Source organism: Chelonoidis abingdonii, chromosome 3, assembly GCF_003597395.2.
Source record: "Chelonoidis abingdonii isolate Lonesome George chromosome 3, CheloAbing_2.0, whole genome shotgun sequence".
NCBI classification, from domain to species: domain Eukaryota; kingdom Metazoa; phylum Chordata; order Testudines; family Testudinidae; genus Chelonoidis; species Chelonoidis abingdonii.
In genome coordinates, this window is record NC_133771.1 from 152,080,833 (window position 1) to 152,096,826 (window position 15,994).

The 15,994-nt window shown below is 44.0% G+C and overlaps 1 protein-coding gene across 1 annotated transcript; it reads left to right on the forward strand.

The window, feature by feature from the left end:
* The first annotated feature begins 4,321 nt into the window (after window positions 1-4,321).
* On the forward strand, window positions 4,322-14,323 carry CYP1B1 (cytochrome P450 family 1 subfamily B member 1). Its single transcript, XM_032776524.2, has 3 exons — window positions 4,322-5,462; window positions 6,273-7,268; window positions 11,256-14,323. The coding sequence occupies exons 1-3, from the start codon at window positions 5,443-5,445 to the stop codon at window positions 11,863-11,865; spliced, it is 1,626 nt and encodes a 541-aa protein (XP_032632415.1). The 5' UTR covers window positions 4,322-5,442; the 3' UTR covers window positions 11,866-14,323.
* Window positions 14,324-15,994: the final 1,671 nt, after the last annotated feature.

A 15,994-nucleotide genomic window follows, 5' to 3' on the forward strand; every position in this document is an offset into this window, starting at 1 on the left:
AGAAGAGCACCACCTACCAAATCCTTACCACCACTTTCTGCAGCCCAGGCGTTTTAATTTGAAGCTTCCAGTCCAATCCATGAACTCATGAGATCAAAGCCCAAGAGGGCAAGACAACAGGCATCACAGTTAGGTATATTCTGTGGGTGAAAGGGCAGTACTTAAAATTCACCTTACCTTACTGTACTAATGATACATGCTGTGTTCAGAACAACCAGGTTCAATATTGCATTGTCTGTTTTTGCTCTTTACGAAACTGTATTTGTGCAGAAAGAATGGTGATCAGGGCACAATACAAACTGAAGAAATTAAGTGGAAAATACAATGAGAAATTATACCATGAGAAACTGTAAGCTGATAAAATGGCCTAGGGGGTAGGGCACTGAACTGGGAAACCATATCTGGCTCTGCAGCTGATTCTTTATTCATCTCTGCCTCTCTTTTCCCATCCCACCCTCTAGCCATCTTCTCTCTTTAGACTATAAATTACTAGGGACAGGGGCTCTCTCTCATTATGTGTATGTACTGAGTCTAGCACAATGGGCCCCTGATCTCGATTGGGAACCCCTATGTTTTCAATTTCTTATAACTTCGCCAAACTCTAATCATTCAGGCTGAAGGTGTACAGGCTGGGTGTCTGCCTGAGGCTGAAATTTTGGAAATGTCTCAGGCCAAACAGTCCAGCTCTTTCCAAAAATGAGGCTAGTGAAAATACATTGTTTTTTCATGTTAAAGCTTGAACAACTGCATTCTTTGGAGTGGGAACTTGAACTTTGGCAAGGGGATGGCCTTTGTGTCAGGGATGTGCATTTTGCCACCCCCGTGCTGAGAGCACAGCCTATCATGCTGACCAACACAGACTCACTGTTTCCTTGTATGCCTCTATTTGTCTGTCTGTATCCATCTGCTGTCTTACAATTAAACTGTAAACTCTCTGGGGCAGGGACTGTCTTTGTTCTGTTTGTACAGGGCCTAGCACAATGGGGTCCTTTTCCATGGCTCCTAGGTCCTACGATAATACAAATAATAAATACCATCCCTAAAAAATTAGGAAATGCCTGAATTAATGTTGCTTGTGCAACCTTTATTCATTCTTCTAGTGCCTATGTATTATGATCACACAGTTTTTTCCACAGGCCCCTGCCTCAAATAAATATAAGAAATGAACAACATTTTAAGATACACAATGTAACAATATATATTTTAAAAAGCAATCCCAAAATGCTCTAACTTAGGCCAGGTCCAGCATAGAATTGGCCTCATAATCAAGGAGCCCCAGCCAATTTCCTTACATCCCTGGCACTCTGGGTGCAGATGAGAATCGGATGCCTACTGTTGCCCTTGTATCGGTGGAAGGCAGTGAAACTGAGGAAAATAATCTTTTGTACTAGTGGAACCTGTATCAGAAGATATCTTCATGTAAACTGAACTCATGTGGTAAACTCTGTTAGATTTAAATTAAAAAAACCTAACTCTTACACATGAGTGACTCCTAGTATGTTTAGTGTGTGTTAAAACCTGTTTGTTTTATTATGTGGTCCCTATAACACTTTTACCTTATGAATAAATGTGCTTGCTTAGAAAGAGCTGCATGGTGACTTGCCCCTGCTGGCAATACATTGCTCATAGCCCTCAGGGAGAGAAAGCAATGCACAGGCACTGGCCTTTAGGTGGACTGGCTTTCTGGGGGTATCACAATGTAAGGCAGGGAGATTTGTAGCCTTAAAACCCCAGACAGGAGGGAGAGACACATCGGTCTCCACCTGAGGGGTGACACCTGGGAGCTGAAAACCTTGAGTGAGTGCTCTCAAGGGACCATGGAGGAGGAATATAGGTGCAGTTACCTTGAAACTGGTAAACACCTTGTAAAAAACTAAGAAATCAGAATGGCAACATTTCATGTGCTTTGCACAGGTGTGACTACAGAAGATGCAAAGCACTAGAGAATTAGGCCGTAGAAAGTTGGGATGAGTGTTTATTACATGCAGTTGAAATAATGTTTGGACAATAACGGATTTAAACACTTTGGGTGAGAACTTCACTGTTTACATATTTGTACAGCACCCAGCACAATGGGGCCCAGACCCTGGTTGGCCAGTAGGGACCACTTCAATCTAAATGAGAAAAAAAAAGATATTACATTTATTGTTTCATATCTTGCCTTGTTTCTCTCTCTTTTCCCCAACCATTGATCAATGGTAGGACTCGACATCCGTGACTCCTGGAAGTCTCTCAACTTTCTCAGAGGCCAAAGAAAAATGAAAGCAGAGGATATATATTTTACTATAGAATGAAAAAAAATCAAATTAGGTTTGTAATAATACATGGACTTCAGATCTGAGTCCTCTAGCTTGAACAGTGAATGCTCATGATTTTTGTGGAGAAGTCCTTGGTTCAACCCCTGCTGACCACCCAGGGTGAGCAGTTATACTTACAATCTAATTTGGAGGTTCAACAGGAAAAAAATCTTAAGGCTGCAAAGTGAGGCACTCAACAGTCAGGAAATGCCATTTAAAAGTGCTCTGAATGGCCTAGGATTCAGCTTCTTCAGGTACCTGTTTCAAGTGTTCTGTTCTGGTGGGTCAGGATGTTCTTGATCTTTGTCCCCAGTGTTAAGCTCCTGGGTGCAGACAGCAAGGCGTCCTTGGTAAATTAACCTTGGTTCTGGAAATCTTCTCCCTCTTGCAGTCCACCAGCACTGGAGTTTGGTGACCTGGGGATTCGATGCAAAACACATACTGTCCTTTTCTTAATTCAGGGGGAGGAGGGCAGGACAGCGATATAGGACCTGTTGCCTCTTTTTGACTCGAGTCAAAATTTGGGGCTCTGGGGATGTTCCAATGGGGAGTAGAAATTGGTGATAAGAATTTCTTTGATGCAGTTTTGTTTATTTACAAAGAACATGCAAACTTCTGTGTCTCTGAATGCAGAAGGAATCAAATAGTAGGAAACCACTTCTTTGGCTCACAGCACCAAGAACACTCTTTTCAGCCTGCACCTCTGACCAAAAAATCTCTACTCAGGTTTCTTCCAGGTCAGATACCTATCTATCTCAGCTTCTGTGTGTTCTTCCCTCTCACATACATCCATGCCACTGAACATAAACATTACATAGCAAAAATTCCTGGATGTATTCACATATTCCTTTTGTTTTAGGTGAGGTTTATCTTTACAGTATGTTAACTGAAGGGTGCAGTCAGACCTATTAATCTCAATGAGGTTTTAACTCCACCCATAACAAGATTTCACCCAGCTCCTAACAGATCCATTCTTGCTGCCATTGAAATAAATAGTAAAGTGTGCAGTGACTTCAGTGGAAATAGGATTAGGTCATTCATTACTCAGCTGATGGAGGTGGTAGAAGGAGAGATGGGTTTGATCAGTGCCAACTGTTGGTAACAGTCTGCTTAAATGTTTGTAATATGAACCCAGATATAATGCTGTGGACACAATGTGCATTTTATAACAAATTAATGAACAGTAAAATAAAAAACTTCTCAGATGGACAAGATGCCATGTTCTAATCTCATGAAACTCTAAACGCTACCAAGATGATATTTTCCACTCAAAGCTGCCATGCTAACAATTTGTAATCTATTTTGTTAGCCTGGGGCAAGTTGTGTGTGAGAGTTTAAGAATATTTAAAAAGCAGTTTGAAAAGAAACGCAGAATCCCCTTTTTGTAGGTATCTCCGAGGACTTCTTGATTTAAAATGGATTACAGAAAGAATGGAATACATCCTAAATGTATTATAGTGCTTAACTCTCTCTCTGTCTGTATGTGTCTACAAGGAAATAATCCCTCAGATAAATTGTAGAAAGCATCCCAATAATATTGGAACATTGGAAAATATACCTCTGAAAAGATCACTATTTGTGCCTGAAAAGGGGAACAGTATATTTGCTTTTGAATATTAACATGCGATAGACATGTCTGCTCTGCTAAGTGTGTAATCAGAGATTTTACTCGGTCTAATAAAACAATTAGAAATGACATGTCTTTGGGTGTCTTAACATGCTCACTCTGCAATATAGTAACAGAGAGAGATCTGATGACTATATCATTGTACCTCAACAAAAGCCCAGTGTTATACCGATTATTGTATTATCTCTGATATTTACATGGCAAGCATCTGTCAACCTCTTAAAACTCCCCAAACAAATAGAAACTGTAATGGGACTCAAGAAGGAAACTTACGAAACATCTGGGCTGTTCCCTTTACTTTGCCCTATCCTGCTCCCCTTCAAGTCAATAGCAAAAACTCCCTGGGCTTCCCTGAGCAGCCAGAGGTAACAGTTCCTGCTGTCCCAGAGGTAAGCGAACGAATGGAGAGACGTGCAGGCTACTTCCAGCCGAGACTCCATCCCCTCCGCCAGAGAGGGGACACATCAGAGATTTCTGATGAGGAGCAAAACCGAACAGGAACGAACTATTCATCCTCTCACCGAGGAAATAACTCACTTCTGGGAACTAACAGCTCCCTTCAGCAGGTGGTAAAGCTATCAGCCTGGTTCCCCGTGCTACAGCCGTTTCCTTCTAATCTTGCACGCAGCCGGGCGCCTGCATTGCCCAGCTTCGCGTTATTTCCCTTTAAGCTGGTGTCAGGTACTGCGAAGAGGGAGAGCGGGGGGAGGAGATGGCTGGAGGGTTTCACCACAGGCTCACGCAATGCAAACTCCGCACGCAACTGGGAGGCGACAGGCAGAGGAGGGGGAAAGTTTCCAACTTCATAAACCCTGAAGATGAAGATTTTCCCTCCTGCCACAGAAGTCCGCGATCTCACAGCCCCGCCAGCCGTTCAACTGGAACCGCTTTGCTAAACGTTCACCAAAAGGCAGGAAACCTCCAAGGCTCAGCCAGTCCAGATGGGTTGGGGCCAAAGGCAATTGACACAGAACCGGCTCCAGTAGGAAAGAACCGGGCGGCTGCGATTTGTCTATACCAGGCAATTCGGGAAGGGCTAACTGCGGGCTGGCAGCTGCAGCTGCTGGTGGAATTGAAGCCAGGAGAGCCAGTGCCAAGAGGCTGCCCAGCCGGGCTCCGGCTCAACTCAGGGAAACTAAACTGTCCTGTAAGTCGCTCCTTTTCTCCAGTAGGTTTTGGTTGCCCCATCACCCGGGTTGTGTGCGGGGATCACACCTGGGTGATGTCTATTTAGTCTGAACGAGGCAGGCTGTTGTAGTGCGAGCTCTGAAGGGTTAACACGCTTGGAAGGTTAGAACAACGCACGATGCGGGATCGGGTGCAATTGGCATTTGCCTGCACATGACCTGCCAAGCTCCGGGTGACAAGAACCTGGGCTTCTAATGAGTTTCCCACAGTCTGGGATCCGAACTTCATTGCTGCGCTGCGTGCTGAGTTTTCTGCTGGGGCTGCCCAGTTGCACGGATCACAGCTGCTGCGGGCTATCCGGATCCTCCCACTGGAGCCCAGAAATCTCGGATGGAAGCATTTTTCAGCAGGTCAGTTTATCAGAGATTTTTTAAAAGCTGCCTCTCCCCTTCCCCTCCCCCCATACTCAAATTAAAAGACAAAATGTAAGCACGTTTAGACCGTTGTCTAGGAGCTCTAGGTGACCACACTGGTAACTGCTATTTGGGTGTGAATGATATTCCTGTATCACTGGGGCTGTCCCCATCTCCCTCAACCCATGCGTGCATACTGACTGTTACCAGTTCACGCCTACCGCTAATTCAAATCAGGAAGGGGGAAAGCTTGTCCTGATTTACACAGTCTCTCAGTGTTTCCTTCCAAAGACAATTAGGAGCGTTGCGCGCAGATTCCAACGCGGTAGATGCATTTATTTTGCAGTAGGCACAGACGTGCGGTGACGCTGCTGGCATCACCTGCCCGACCTGTATACGGAAGAAGCTTCTTGCAGCTTCCACGTCGCGGCAGCTCCTTACAGCGAGCGCATCCTCCTCTCTTCGCCCTCTCCTGCCGTGGGAGTCCGCATACCAGGAGGGAAAGTTCCCCTCTCGGCCGGGGCGAGCGCTTCCCCAGCTCTCAAACGCCCATGGTGCTTGATAGCGGTTTTCGCTCCGCACCCAGCCGCGCGCTAGGCGCTTTCTAGGCACATCTCAGGCTCCACAGTGACAGGATGAGCATCGCTTGCTGGCGTCGGTGTCAGGACTTGTTCCGTTTACACTGGTCGCCCCCGCGAAGCCGGCACATCTGCAGCCCCCCACTGTCCCCGCCTTTTGCTGCGCGGCAGGTGCGGGCAGATGAACCCTTCCTTCAGAGCCCGAGCTGATCTCTGCTTTTCCCCGCAGCATGGCTCTCCGGCGGCTGGGAGAGGCGCTCTCCAGCATCCCGCCCCTGCAGAGCGCCCTGCTGCTGCTCCTCTCCCTGCTCGCCGCCATCCACCTGGCGAAGCTCCTCCTGCGGCAGCGGCGCCTGGAGCCCCCGGGCCCTTTCCCGTGGCCCCTGATCGGCAACGCGGCTCAGCTGGGCAGCGCCCCGCACCTCACCTTCGCCCGCTTGGCCCGCACCTACGGCGACGTGTTCCAGCTGCGCCTGGGCAGCCGGCCAGTGGTGGTGCTGAACGGCGAGCGCGCCATCCGCGGGGCGCTCATCCGCCAGGGGGCCGCCTTCGCCGGCCGGCCGCGCTTCCCCTCCTTCCAGCTGGTGTCCGGGGGCCGCAGCCTGGCCTTCGGCGGCTACTCCGAGCTGTGGAAGCTGCAGCGCCGGCTGGCTCACTCCACCGTGCGGGCCTTCTCCACCGGCAGCCCGGCCCCGCGCCGCCTGCTGGAGCAGCACCTGCTGGGCGAGGCGCGGGCGCTGGTGGCGCTGCTGGTGCGGGGCAGCGCGGGCGGCGCCTTCCTGGACCCCTCGCGCAGCCTGGTGGTGGCCGTGGCCAACGTGATGAGCGCCCTGTGCTTCGGCCGCCGCTACAGCCACGGCGACGCCGAGTTCCTGCGCCTGGTGGGCCGCAACGAGCAGTTCGGCCGCACGGTGGGGGCCGGCAGCCTGGTGGACGCGCTGCCGTGGCTCCAGCGCTTCCCCAACCCGGTGCGCGCCGCCTACCGCGCCTTCCGCCAGCTCAACCGCGACTTCTACGGCTTCGTGCGGGGCAAGTTCCTGCAGCACCGCGGCAGCCTGCGCCCCGGCGCCGCCCCCCGCGACCTGCTGGACGCCTTCATCCGCCTGCAGCTGGCCCAGCCCCAGCTGCCGCTGGAGCACGTGCCCGCCACCGTCACCGACATCTTCGGGGCCAGCCAGGACACCCTCTCCACGGCCATGCAGTGGCTCGTCATCTTCCTCATCCGGTGGGTGCGCTCGGGCTGGGGCTGGGGCAGGCTCCCGGGGCTGGGTCAGAAGCTCTGAGAGCCACCAGCCACCCAACGCGGTGGGGCGGGGGAAAGTGTGAAGGGGTCGCACGTTTTCCGGGGCTGGGGGGTAGAGTTGTGCATATAAAATAAAGCCCCTAATACGGGGACACCTGGTCGCCTTCGATCCAGCGGAGTGGGACGGCCGCGGAGCCCGGGGCCTGCCTTGCTCCTGGTCCCTAACCAACGGCCAAACGCTGCATCTCAGCAACCAGCATGAACCGAGCATTCCTGCTCGGCCAAGATCCGAGCCCTTCTCATCTCCCTCCAGGCCACGACCTAGACCCTTCCGAGGAGGAGGAGGGTCGAGGGGCTCAGGATAGGGGAGACCTGGGCTCGGTGCTTAGCTCTGCCATGGACCTGTTGAGTGACCTTAGCTAAATCAGGTTGTGCCTCAGTTCCCCATCAGTAAAACTGGGATAATGCTGCATCCCTACCTCAGGGAGGACAAATACATTAAAAAGACTTTGAAGAGTGCTATATAAGAAATAGGTATCCCTAGTAGTAATCCTAGAGCTTCTTACCTACCACAAACAGGGATAAACCCAGAGTCCCTCTTAGTGCCTGATCCTTGACCTAGACCCACTTCACTACTGCTGCTACATCATCCTGACTGCAGCTGTTTCTTTCCAGCAGCAGGACCCCCTCCTGGGTTTCTTGTGGAAGCCCAGCCTGAGGATCTTGTCACAGCTTTATTTAATAATAAAAAAAAATCTCCAAGGCAAACAAGGCATTGACCTCCCCTGTTTAAGGCAAGAACTTCCAGGACAGGTTAAAATAATTTACAAATACAGAGCCTGATTCTGATCTCTCTTGAGGGGAGGTAGAGAGAAAGATCAGAATTGGGCCAGCCTGGATCTTTGTTGCCTTTAGGCAGGGTGTGTTTAATATCAGTTTATGAGACCCAGGTATGGCTACATCCTGCTAGTTGAAGTCTAAAGAATAAAGTTGCCCCTTGCCAGTCAAAATTTCAGCATTCTGGGAAAATATACCCCATCCCTTTCGTTTAAAAAAACAAACCAGTTTTCTTCTCTCCCCTGCCATGCTTCTGAAATGTGACAGTGAGGTTGTGTCACTGATCACATAGTGCGTCTATTGCTTTCCCCACTCCAGTTCCTCAAACGCAATTAGATACAGCTGTTGGAAAGGATCCGTAGATAAAAGCCAACTAAAATAAACAATGCTTCTAAACTAATAGGTCTAGTTGTACAGAACATTGTGTGTGACATAAGACAGACAAGTTGGAGTGAATCCTGCAACCAAAATCTAATGTATTAAATATGTTCCATGAACAAATTGGCCTATTATTAGAGGTGAATGTTTTGATTGCCAGTGATGTGCAAGCATCAGACTGAACTGATCTGGGTATTAGCTCTTTGTTTCTAGTAGAAAGTACACATAAGGTAACAATCCTGTATTTGTGGGCACTAGAGTACCTTTTAGTTGTTCATGATTAACTCACACGGAAGCTCTGGGAAAACTGCCAAAAACTAAAGATTAAAAAACACAAAAAACAAAAAAAAACCAAACCCCAATGCACGCCATGGATCCAGTAAACGTTACATGAAGATAAAGGCTGGCAAAAAGGCAACAAAACAAACCCAAAAGTAACAGATTTTACCAGATCAAGATCAAAGATCGTAGGAACAGGATAATATCTACCTAAACAAGATAAAGAGTTCACGCACTGGTTTACAAACCTTCTATTATGTTATTGCTCCTATAATGTGGGTGCCTTTATTATGGTTGCATGACTAGTGAAAAAACAAACAAACAATCTCAATGCTTTAGAGCAGGTGGACACATTGGGCAGTGTGTGCCTATAAACACACCGTAATATTCACCTCGCTGAAAATGATTGGACTCAGCAAAAATCTTACGGTTTGAAGAAGCATTTAAATAGCGAGAAACTGGTGTTCCCTCCCTTTTGTCTCCCAACATTTCCTTAACTATTTGCATTTTCTGTGGATGTTATCTCCTTAGGCTCATCGATTTAGCTGTTGCTTAAAAGCCACACATATTTAACACCTGAAGAGTAAGGGTATAATTACTAATGTTTAAATAACCTGTTTGGCATTCTAACTGGAGTACTTTACATTTGGACAGTTGCCATGCATGCATACATTTCACAAAGGGATCTGACCTCTCAGGCCTCATCCTCAAAGGGAACCTTCACAACACTTTCAAAAGATGAACCTAGGCGCTTAAATTTATAACTTTGCTAGACACTAAAAATCTTAATAAAGACACTGGATTTATGGTTTATTACAACAATCTGTAACCCACTAATTCCCCATTTTGTCTTATAACTACAGAGGTATTAATGGACCACTTCACCTTGAATAGGTTTCAGAGTACCAGCCGTGTTAGTCTGTATCCGCAAAAAGAACAGGAGTACTTGCGGCACCTTAGAGACTAACAAATTTATTTGAGCATAAGCTTTCGTGGGCTACAGGGTGCATGGAATGGAAAATACAGTAGAAACACACACACACAACATGAAACAATGGGTGTTACTATATTCACTCTAATGAGACTGATCAGTTAAGGTGAGCTATTACCAGCAGGAGAGGAAAAAAAATCTTTTTGTAGTGGTAATCAAAATGGTCCATTTGCAGCAGTTGACAAGAAGTTGTGAGGAACAGTGTGTGTAGGGGTGAGAGGGGGAACTAAACATAGAGAAATAGGTTTACTTTGTGTAATGACTCACCCACTCCCAGTCTTTATTCAAGCCTAATTTAATGGTGTCCATTTTGCAAATTAATTCTAATTCAGCAGTCTCTCACTGGAGTCTGGTTTTGAAGTTTTTTTGCTGTAATATTCCAACTCTTAGGTCTGTAATTGAGTGACCAGGGAAAACACTTCACTGCTGAATTGGAATTAATTCTGCAAATTAATTCCAATTAATTCTCTCTCACTAACAGTTAGTCCATAAAAGATACTACCTCACCCACCTTGTCTCATGCAGACATACTGAGAGAGGGAGAGATACAGGAACATGAAAAGCCCAAACTTGATGAGTTAAAAATCAAGGCTTCAAAAAATTATAGATGCAGGAAGACAATAGAGCTTTATTGCTTTTAGAGAGAGAAGAAATGAGGGCTTAAAAAAAAAAGATCAGCCTATTTTTTCCTCTTTCTACAATGTTTTTGCTTGTTTGTTTATTTTATAATCTCTCTCACTTGGAGATCCTTCTCGAAGTTTATATAACAAATCTGGAATAATGTTTTGCTAGTGATCCTAAATACAATGCAGTACCATGAAAAAGTGTATTTTGATATTCGTCATAGTAAATATCCACAAAGATCTGAGTGCTCGTGAACTTTCCTATTCTGATGAATTATCAGAAAAATATTTTAGTTTTAAAAAAATACTACACACAGCTCTAATCCACGTGTAATATACTGTAGTCTCATGTGTGTTAATTCAAACACCAATGTAAACAGATTTAGAGATTACATATAGAGCTGGTCAAGAAACAGCATTTCCATTCTGTGAGAAATTCCTACTTTTGGGAGTATGGAGGTGTGTGGGGGGGAAAGTAATTATGATTTAGAATGAAAAGCTGAAATTTAAAATTAAAAAATAATTCATTTAGTGTCATTTAAATCCATTGTTTCAACTTTTATATTACATTAAAATATACAATACACATATGAAATATTAAATGTAATATAAAATAAAATTAATATAGCAGTCTAAATTAAATAATATTATTGAAACAAATCATTGACCTTTTCCCAATGAACATTTGTCATAATCAATGTTTCTATGAAATTTTATTTTGAAACTGTATTTGACAAAAATTGTGAAAAAAATGTGAGCAGCTCTAATTAAATATGATTCTTTCAAAAAGAAAGTCTGTTTGAAAATGTCATCTATGCAAATATAATCTACATGTGTATATATATGTTTAAATCCCAACAGATATCCAAAGGTGCAGGTTAAAATGCAAGAAGAAGTGGATAGGATTGTTGGTAGAGATCGCTTGCCCTGTGCAGAAGATCAACCTCATTTGCCCTATGTTATGGCTTTCCTTTATGAATCCATGCGTTTCAGCAGCTTTGTGCCAGTCACTATTCCACATGCCACCACAGTCGACACCTCCATAATGGGCTACTTCATTCCTAAAGATACGGTCATATTTATCAATCAATGGTCAGTGAATCATGACCCAGAAAAATGGTCCAACCCAGAGGATTTTGATCCAACAAGATTCCTGGATGAGAATGGATTCATTAACAAAGATCTTACTAGCAATGTGATGATTTTCTCATTGGGTAAACGTAGGTGCATTGGAGAGGAGTTATCCAAGATGCAGCTCTTTCTCTTTACCTCCATACTGGTACACCAGTGCAATTTTATTGCTAATCCAAATGAGGACTCTAAAATGGACTTCACCTATGGGTTGACCATTAAACCTAAGCCATTTACAGTTAATGTCACTCTTAGGGAAACTATGGATTTGCTAGATAAAGCTGTCCAAAGATTGCAAGCAGAGAAATCAGCAAATCTAGGAACACTGATGTTTGAATAAAATATATAAGGATGCTCCTGCCTCTCTCTTTTTAGACTTAAAATAAAGTAAATAATAATATGCTCCACTGATGAGCTCTTTTTAATATACCAAGTACCACAAAACACTGGGGAATGGAATTGCCCAAGCATTAAGCAAGTCCTCTTTTTTTAATTCGAGAGAGCGTGCATCACAGGAGCCTTATATATATATTAAGTACTGAAATACAGGCAAAAAATGTGATTTAAAAGTAAATTTGTTTTTGGGTAATAGGCAGAAGAAAACACAGTTATTTTGACACCCTCCTCATTAACTGCCTGGCTGGAGTGTCCCAGCCACTCCTTGGGGGGGAGGGATAGCTCAGTGGTTTGAGCATTAGCCTGCTAAACCCAGGGTTGTGAGCTCAATCCTTAAGGAGGCCATTTAGGGATCTGGGGCAAAAATCTCTCCTGGGATTGGTCCTGCTTTGAGCAGGGGGTTGGACTAGATGACCTCCTGAGGTCCCTTCCAAACCTGATATTCTATGATTCCATGAACCCTTTCCATGTCTCATTGCAGCTCTCTCAGCCCTAATTTGCCTTCTAAGACTCTACATCCCAAAGTGAAATCTTGTGTGGAGAAAGATGCCTAGATTGTTGGAGACAGATTCTGCAAACACCCTATACAGGGAACTGCTGTGGGCTCGTGTTGCATCCTGGGACATGCGCTGGGATGTGTTTCAGTGCCTTGACAATAAACTTTCAAATGAAGTTGGGTAAAATGCCAAGCTTGCCTTTAACATTCCAAAGTATTTAAAGTATGACTACAAAAAGACTTGTTTATGAGAAAAACAGAATTTTGAAATGTATTTCATAATCTATATGTGAACAAATGGAATGTACTGAAATTCATTAGATCTCAAGCAGAAAGATTAAAAGTGGTAAGTCACCAAATGGCAGATATAATATATAATCCATTAATTTATTCATAAGCAGAAGCAGAGGTACCGATCAAAGGAAAAACAGATATTTTCATTAGGAAAACCTACTTAAGGATGGCCTTTTATGGTGGACTGTTTATTTTCTCAGCTAAAAGCTTATGTCTGATTCTACCAATCTTTAGGCACACGCCAACACTTAATCACATGAGCAGTGCCATTAAAGTTCACATAGGTTTGCAGGAGGACTTGTGTCTTAGAACTTTTGTGCCACTAAGATCAAACAACATGTGGAATAAATACAGTTATGTTCCTATAATCATTCTATTAGCTGGAGTTAAAATTATGCCTGTGATGTTCATCATGTACTATTAATGTGGTCTACTTCCAGTAAGGACATGAAACAAAATAATGGACGTTTGGATTACATACAATTATTGGGGCCCAATCAAGATAATTTGAACATTTTGTAGTTTGCGTTATTCCACAAATCACTTAATTTCAAATAGCCTTGTGATCAGCTGTTAAGTAAAACATACGTGAGAACTATTTCATTCTTGAACCACTCTGTAATGGTTATATAGGATAATGAACAACACTCAGAGAACCTGCTTTTTAATATATAAAAATGCAGACCCTGCAAAGTGTTGAGCACCTCCTGTGAGAGACAAACCACCCTCTACTCTAAATGAAATCCATGGGAGTTAGGGGCACTCAGCACATTGCTTAAGGTGCATAGACTAGTGCAAAAATCAGACCCTATGGTAATATAGAGGAATATGGGCCTGGTGCTATAAACATGAAATCAATGGGACTACCTGGTGGAGTGAGGACTGCTCACATGAATAAAGATTTGAAGGACTGAGCCGTATATTATACAGTAGGTGACAATCCTACCCCCTATTGACAGCAATGGCAAAATTCACAGCGGTTTTGGATGGAAGCAACGCTGAAGGTCTGATCCTGATCACACTGAAGTACATAGGAGCTTTGCTATTAACTTTAAAGGAATCTGTATCAGGCTCTTTAAAGCATTGCCCCTTAAACCTAGGTAACAGGGACACACCCGACTCAGCTGTTTCAAATCTCTGATTTTGCAGAGAATGTACATCCATGTTTTTCAAACATAAACATTAAAATAAAAAAGGGGTATCCCTCAGGTATTTTGTGGACTACATAAAATCTTTGATATCCCAGAACTTAGCCTATATCTGTGAAATGCTGTATAACGTTCTTAACGTATTCATACTCAGATCTAGACTAGATCAACACATTTTTCACTTATACTTTTATATGTCCATAAAAAAGGCTGTAACCTTCAACAGAATAGTTATTCTAATTCAAGGATCATTGTTTCTATGTCAGTAAAAAATACCTTTTTTGTAATTTTGAACTTCTCCCAAAAGCTTTAAAATATGTATCTGTCATAACATGACTGTCATTCACACAGTCAAAATTGATTTGTGTGGATGTCTATGATCAGGTGATACACAGTATAAATGCTTGTCAAATATGTGCATCATACTATCACTGTAAAATTATTCAAGTTTATTAATACGCAGATAGAATATATGAAGTTCTTAAACAGCTAATTTTAAGGTGGATCACTGTATTACCAAAATATTAAATAAAAATTATTCTTACAATAAATCTGCTGAGTTTATACTTCATTTTTTGGGGATTTGGATAAACAAAATCTTTTTATATGTTGCATGCTTAACCTGGGAAAAGTCAAATGATGGTGTGCCCCTCCCTCCCCCCGAGTTAGTAAGGCCAAATAATTGCTTTGTCCCTGCTAGACTGCAAAGACCTAAATATCAGATGGAAAAATATCAGAGATAGAGAGGAATTTTTTAGGCTTAGTACCAATGCGGACACAAGAACAAATGGATATAAACTGGACATTAGGAAGTTTAGACTTGAAATTAGATGAAGGTTTCTAACCATTAGAGGAGTGAAGTTCTGGAACAACCTTCCAAGAGGAGTAATGGGGGCAAAAGACATATTCATGACAAGTGATAGTCTTATGGAGAGATTAGATGATGACGAGTAGCCTTAATTTTGGCAATTATTGAATCTTTGATTATTAGCAGTAAATATTGCCAATGGTCTGTGATGAGTTACGATGCGGTGGGATCTGAGTTACTACAGCAGATTCTTTCGCTGGGCAATAAGGAAATACGAAGACATGAGTCTATAACCCACCAATGGCTCAGGAGTTTAACTGATCACTATAGGGTCGGAGGAATTTTCCTTCAGGGCAGAATGGCAGGGCCCTGAAGGTTTTTCTACACTTCTCTGCAGCATGGGGTCACAGGTCACTGCTGGAGGATCTCTGCACCTTGAGGTCTTCAAACCACAATCTGAGGACTTCAATAACTCAGACATAGGTTAGGGGGTTGTTACAGGTGTGGGTGGGTGAGATTCTGTGGCCTGCATTATGCAGGAGGTCAGACTAGATGATCATAATGGCCCCTTCTGACCTTAAAAAAATCTCCGAGTCTATTTTTCCCTGAGATTAAGGTCGAATGAGTTTAGGCTATTATTCTTCTAGTCTTTTTGCTTTCTTTCCTCTCTCTCCATCTTTAGGTCCCCGTCCCACCTCTTGGTCTTCCCAGAACTTCCCCCTCACAATCTCTATTTTTTTCTCCCCCACAATTTTTTATGTGAAAAACATTCCCTGTTAACTCTGCCACAATCTCTCAATGCCGTCTCACCTTTTCTGATCTCCTCCACCTGCTGTTCACCTTTCCCCAATCTGTCACACCACTTTGTGTTCCTCCTCCTCTGGTTCCTCCCCCATTTCACTGGTTCCACTACTCCTGACTGCTTTTCTTGTCTCCTCTCCTCTCCTCTCGTACTCTTGCCCATTGTCTTCCAGCTTCTAATGTCTGTGCTTCATAGCAGACTATATTTGCTAGCCAGCTGTCCAAAGCTGGAACTCAGACTCCCTCTTCAAGGTTAACTGGCACATTTTTACTCTTTCTTCTTGCTTCTTCAGTGCTAACAGACCCTCTTTTGTGTTATGCAGCCAGGGGAACTTGGTTTGAGATTTATACAGGGCAACAACAGCTGCCTGTTACTGCCAGTTCTCGGCTAGCCTGAGGAAAGATGTGGGGGTAGAATTTACAGCTGCTGAACAGGCAACAAGAAACTTCTAAATCATGTCATTTTTGGCCAGCAATCACAGTTTACAGAAGTGAGGCTGAGCCAAGTGCTAATCTATCTGTTGTA

Bases quoted from the DNA above. Each gene is read 5' to 3' on its own strand.
- CYP1B1 (XM_032776524.2), top strand. From the start codon at position 5,443: ATGGAAGCATTTTTCAGCAG. The intron at 5,463-6,272 runs GTCAGTTTATCA...TTTTCCCCGCAG, and splicing joins ATGGAAGCATTTTTCAGCAG to CATGGCTCTCCGGCGGCTGG. The intron at 7,269-11,255 runs GTGGGTGCGCTC...AAATCCCAACAG, and splicing joins CTCGTCATCTTCCTCATCCG to ATATCCAAAGGTGCAGGTTA.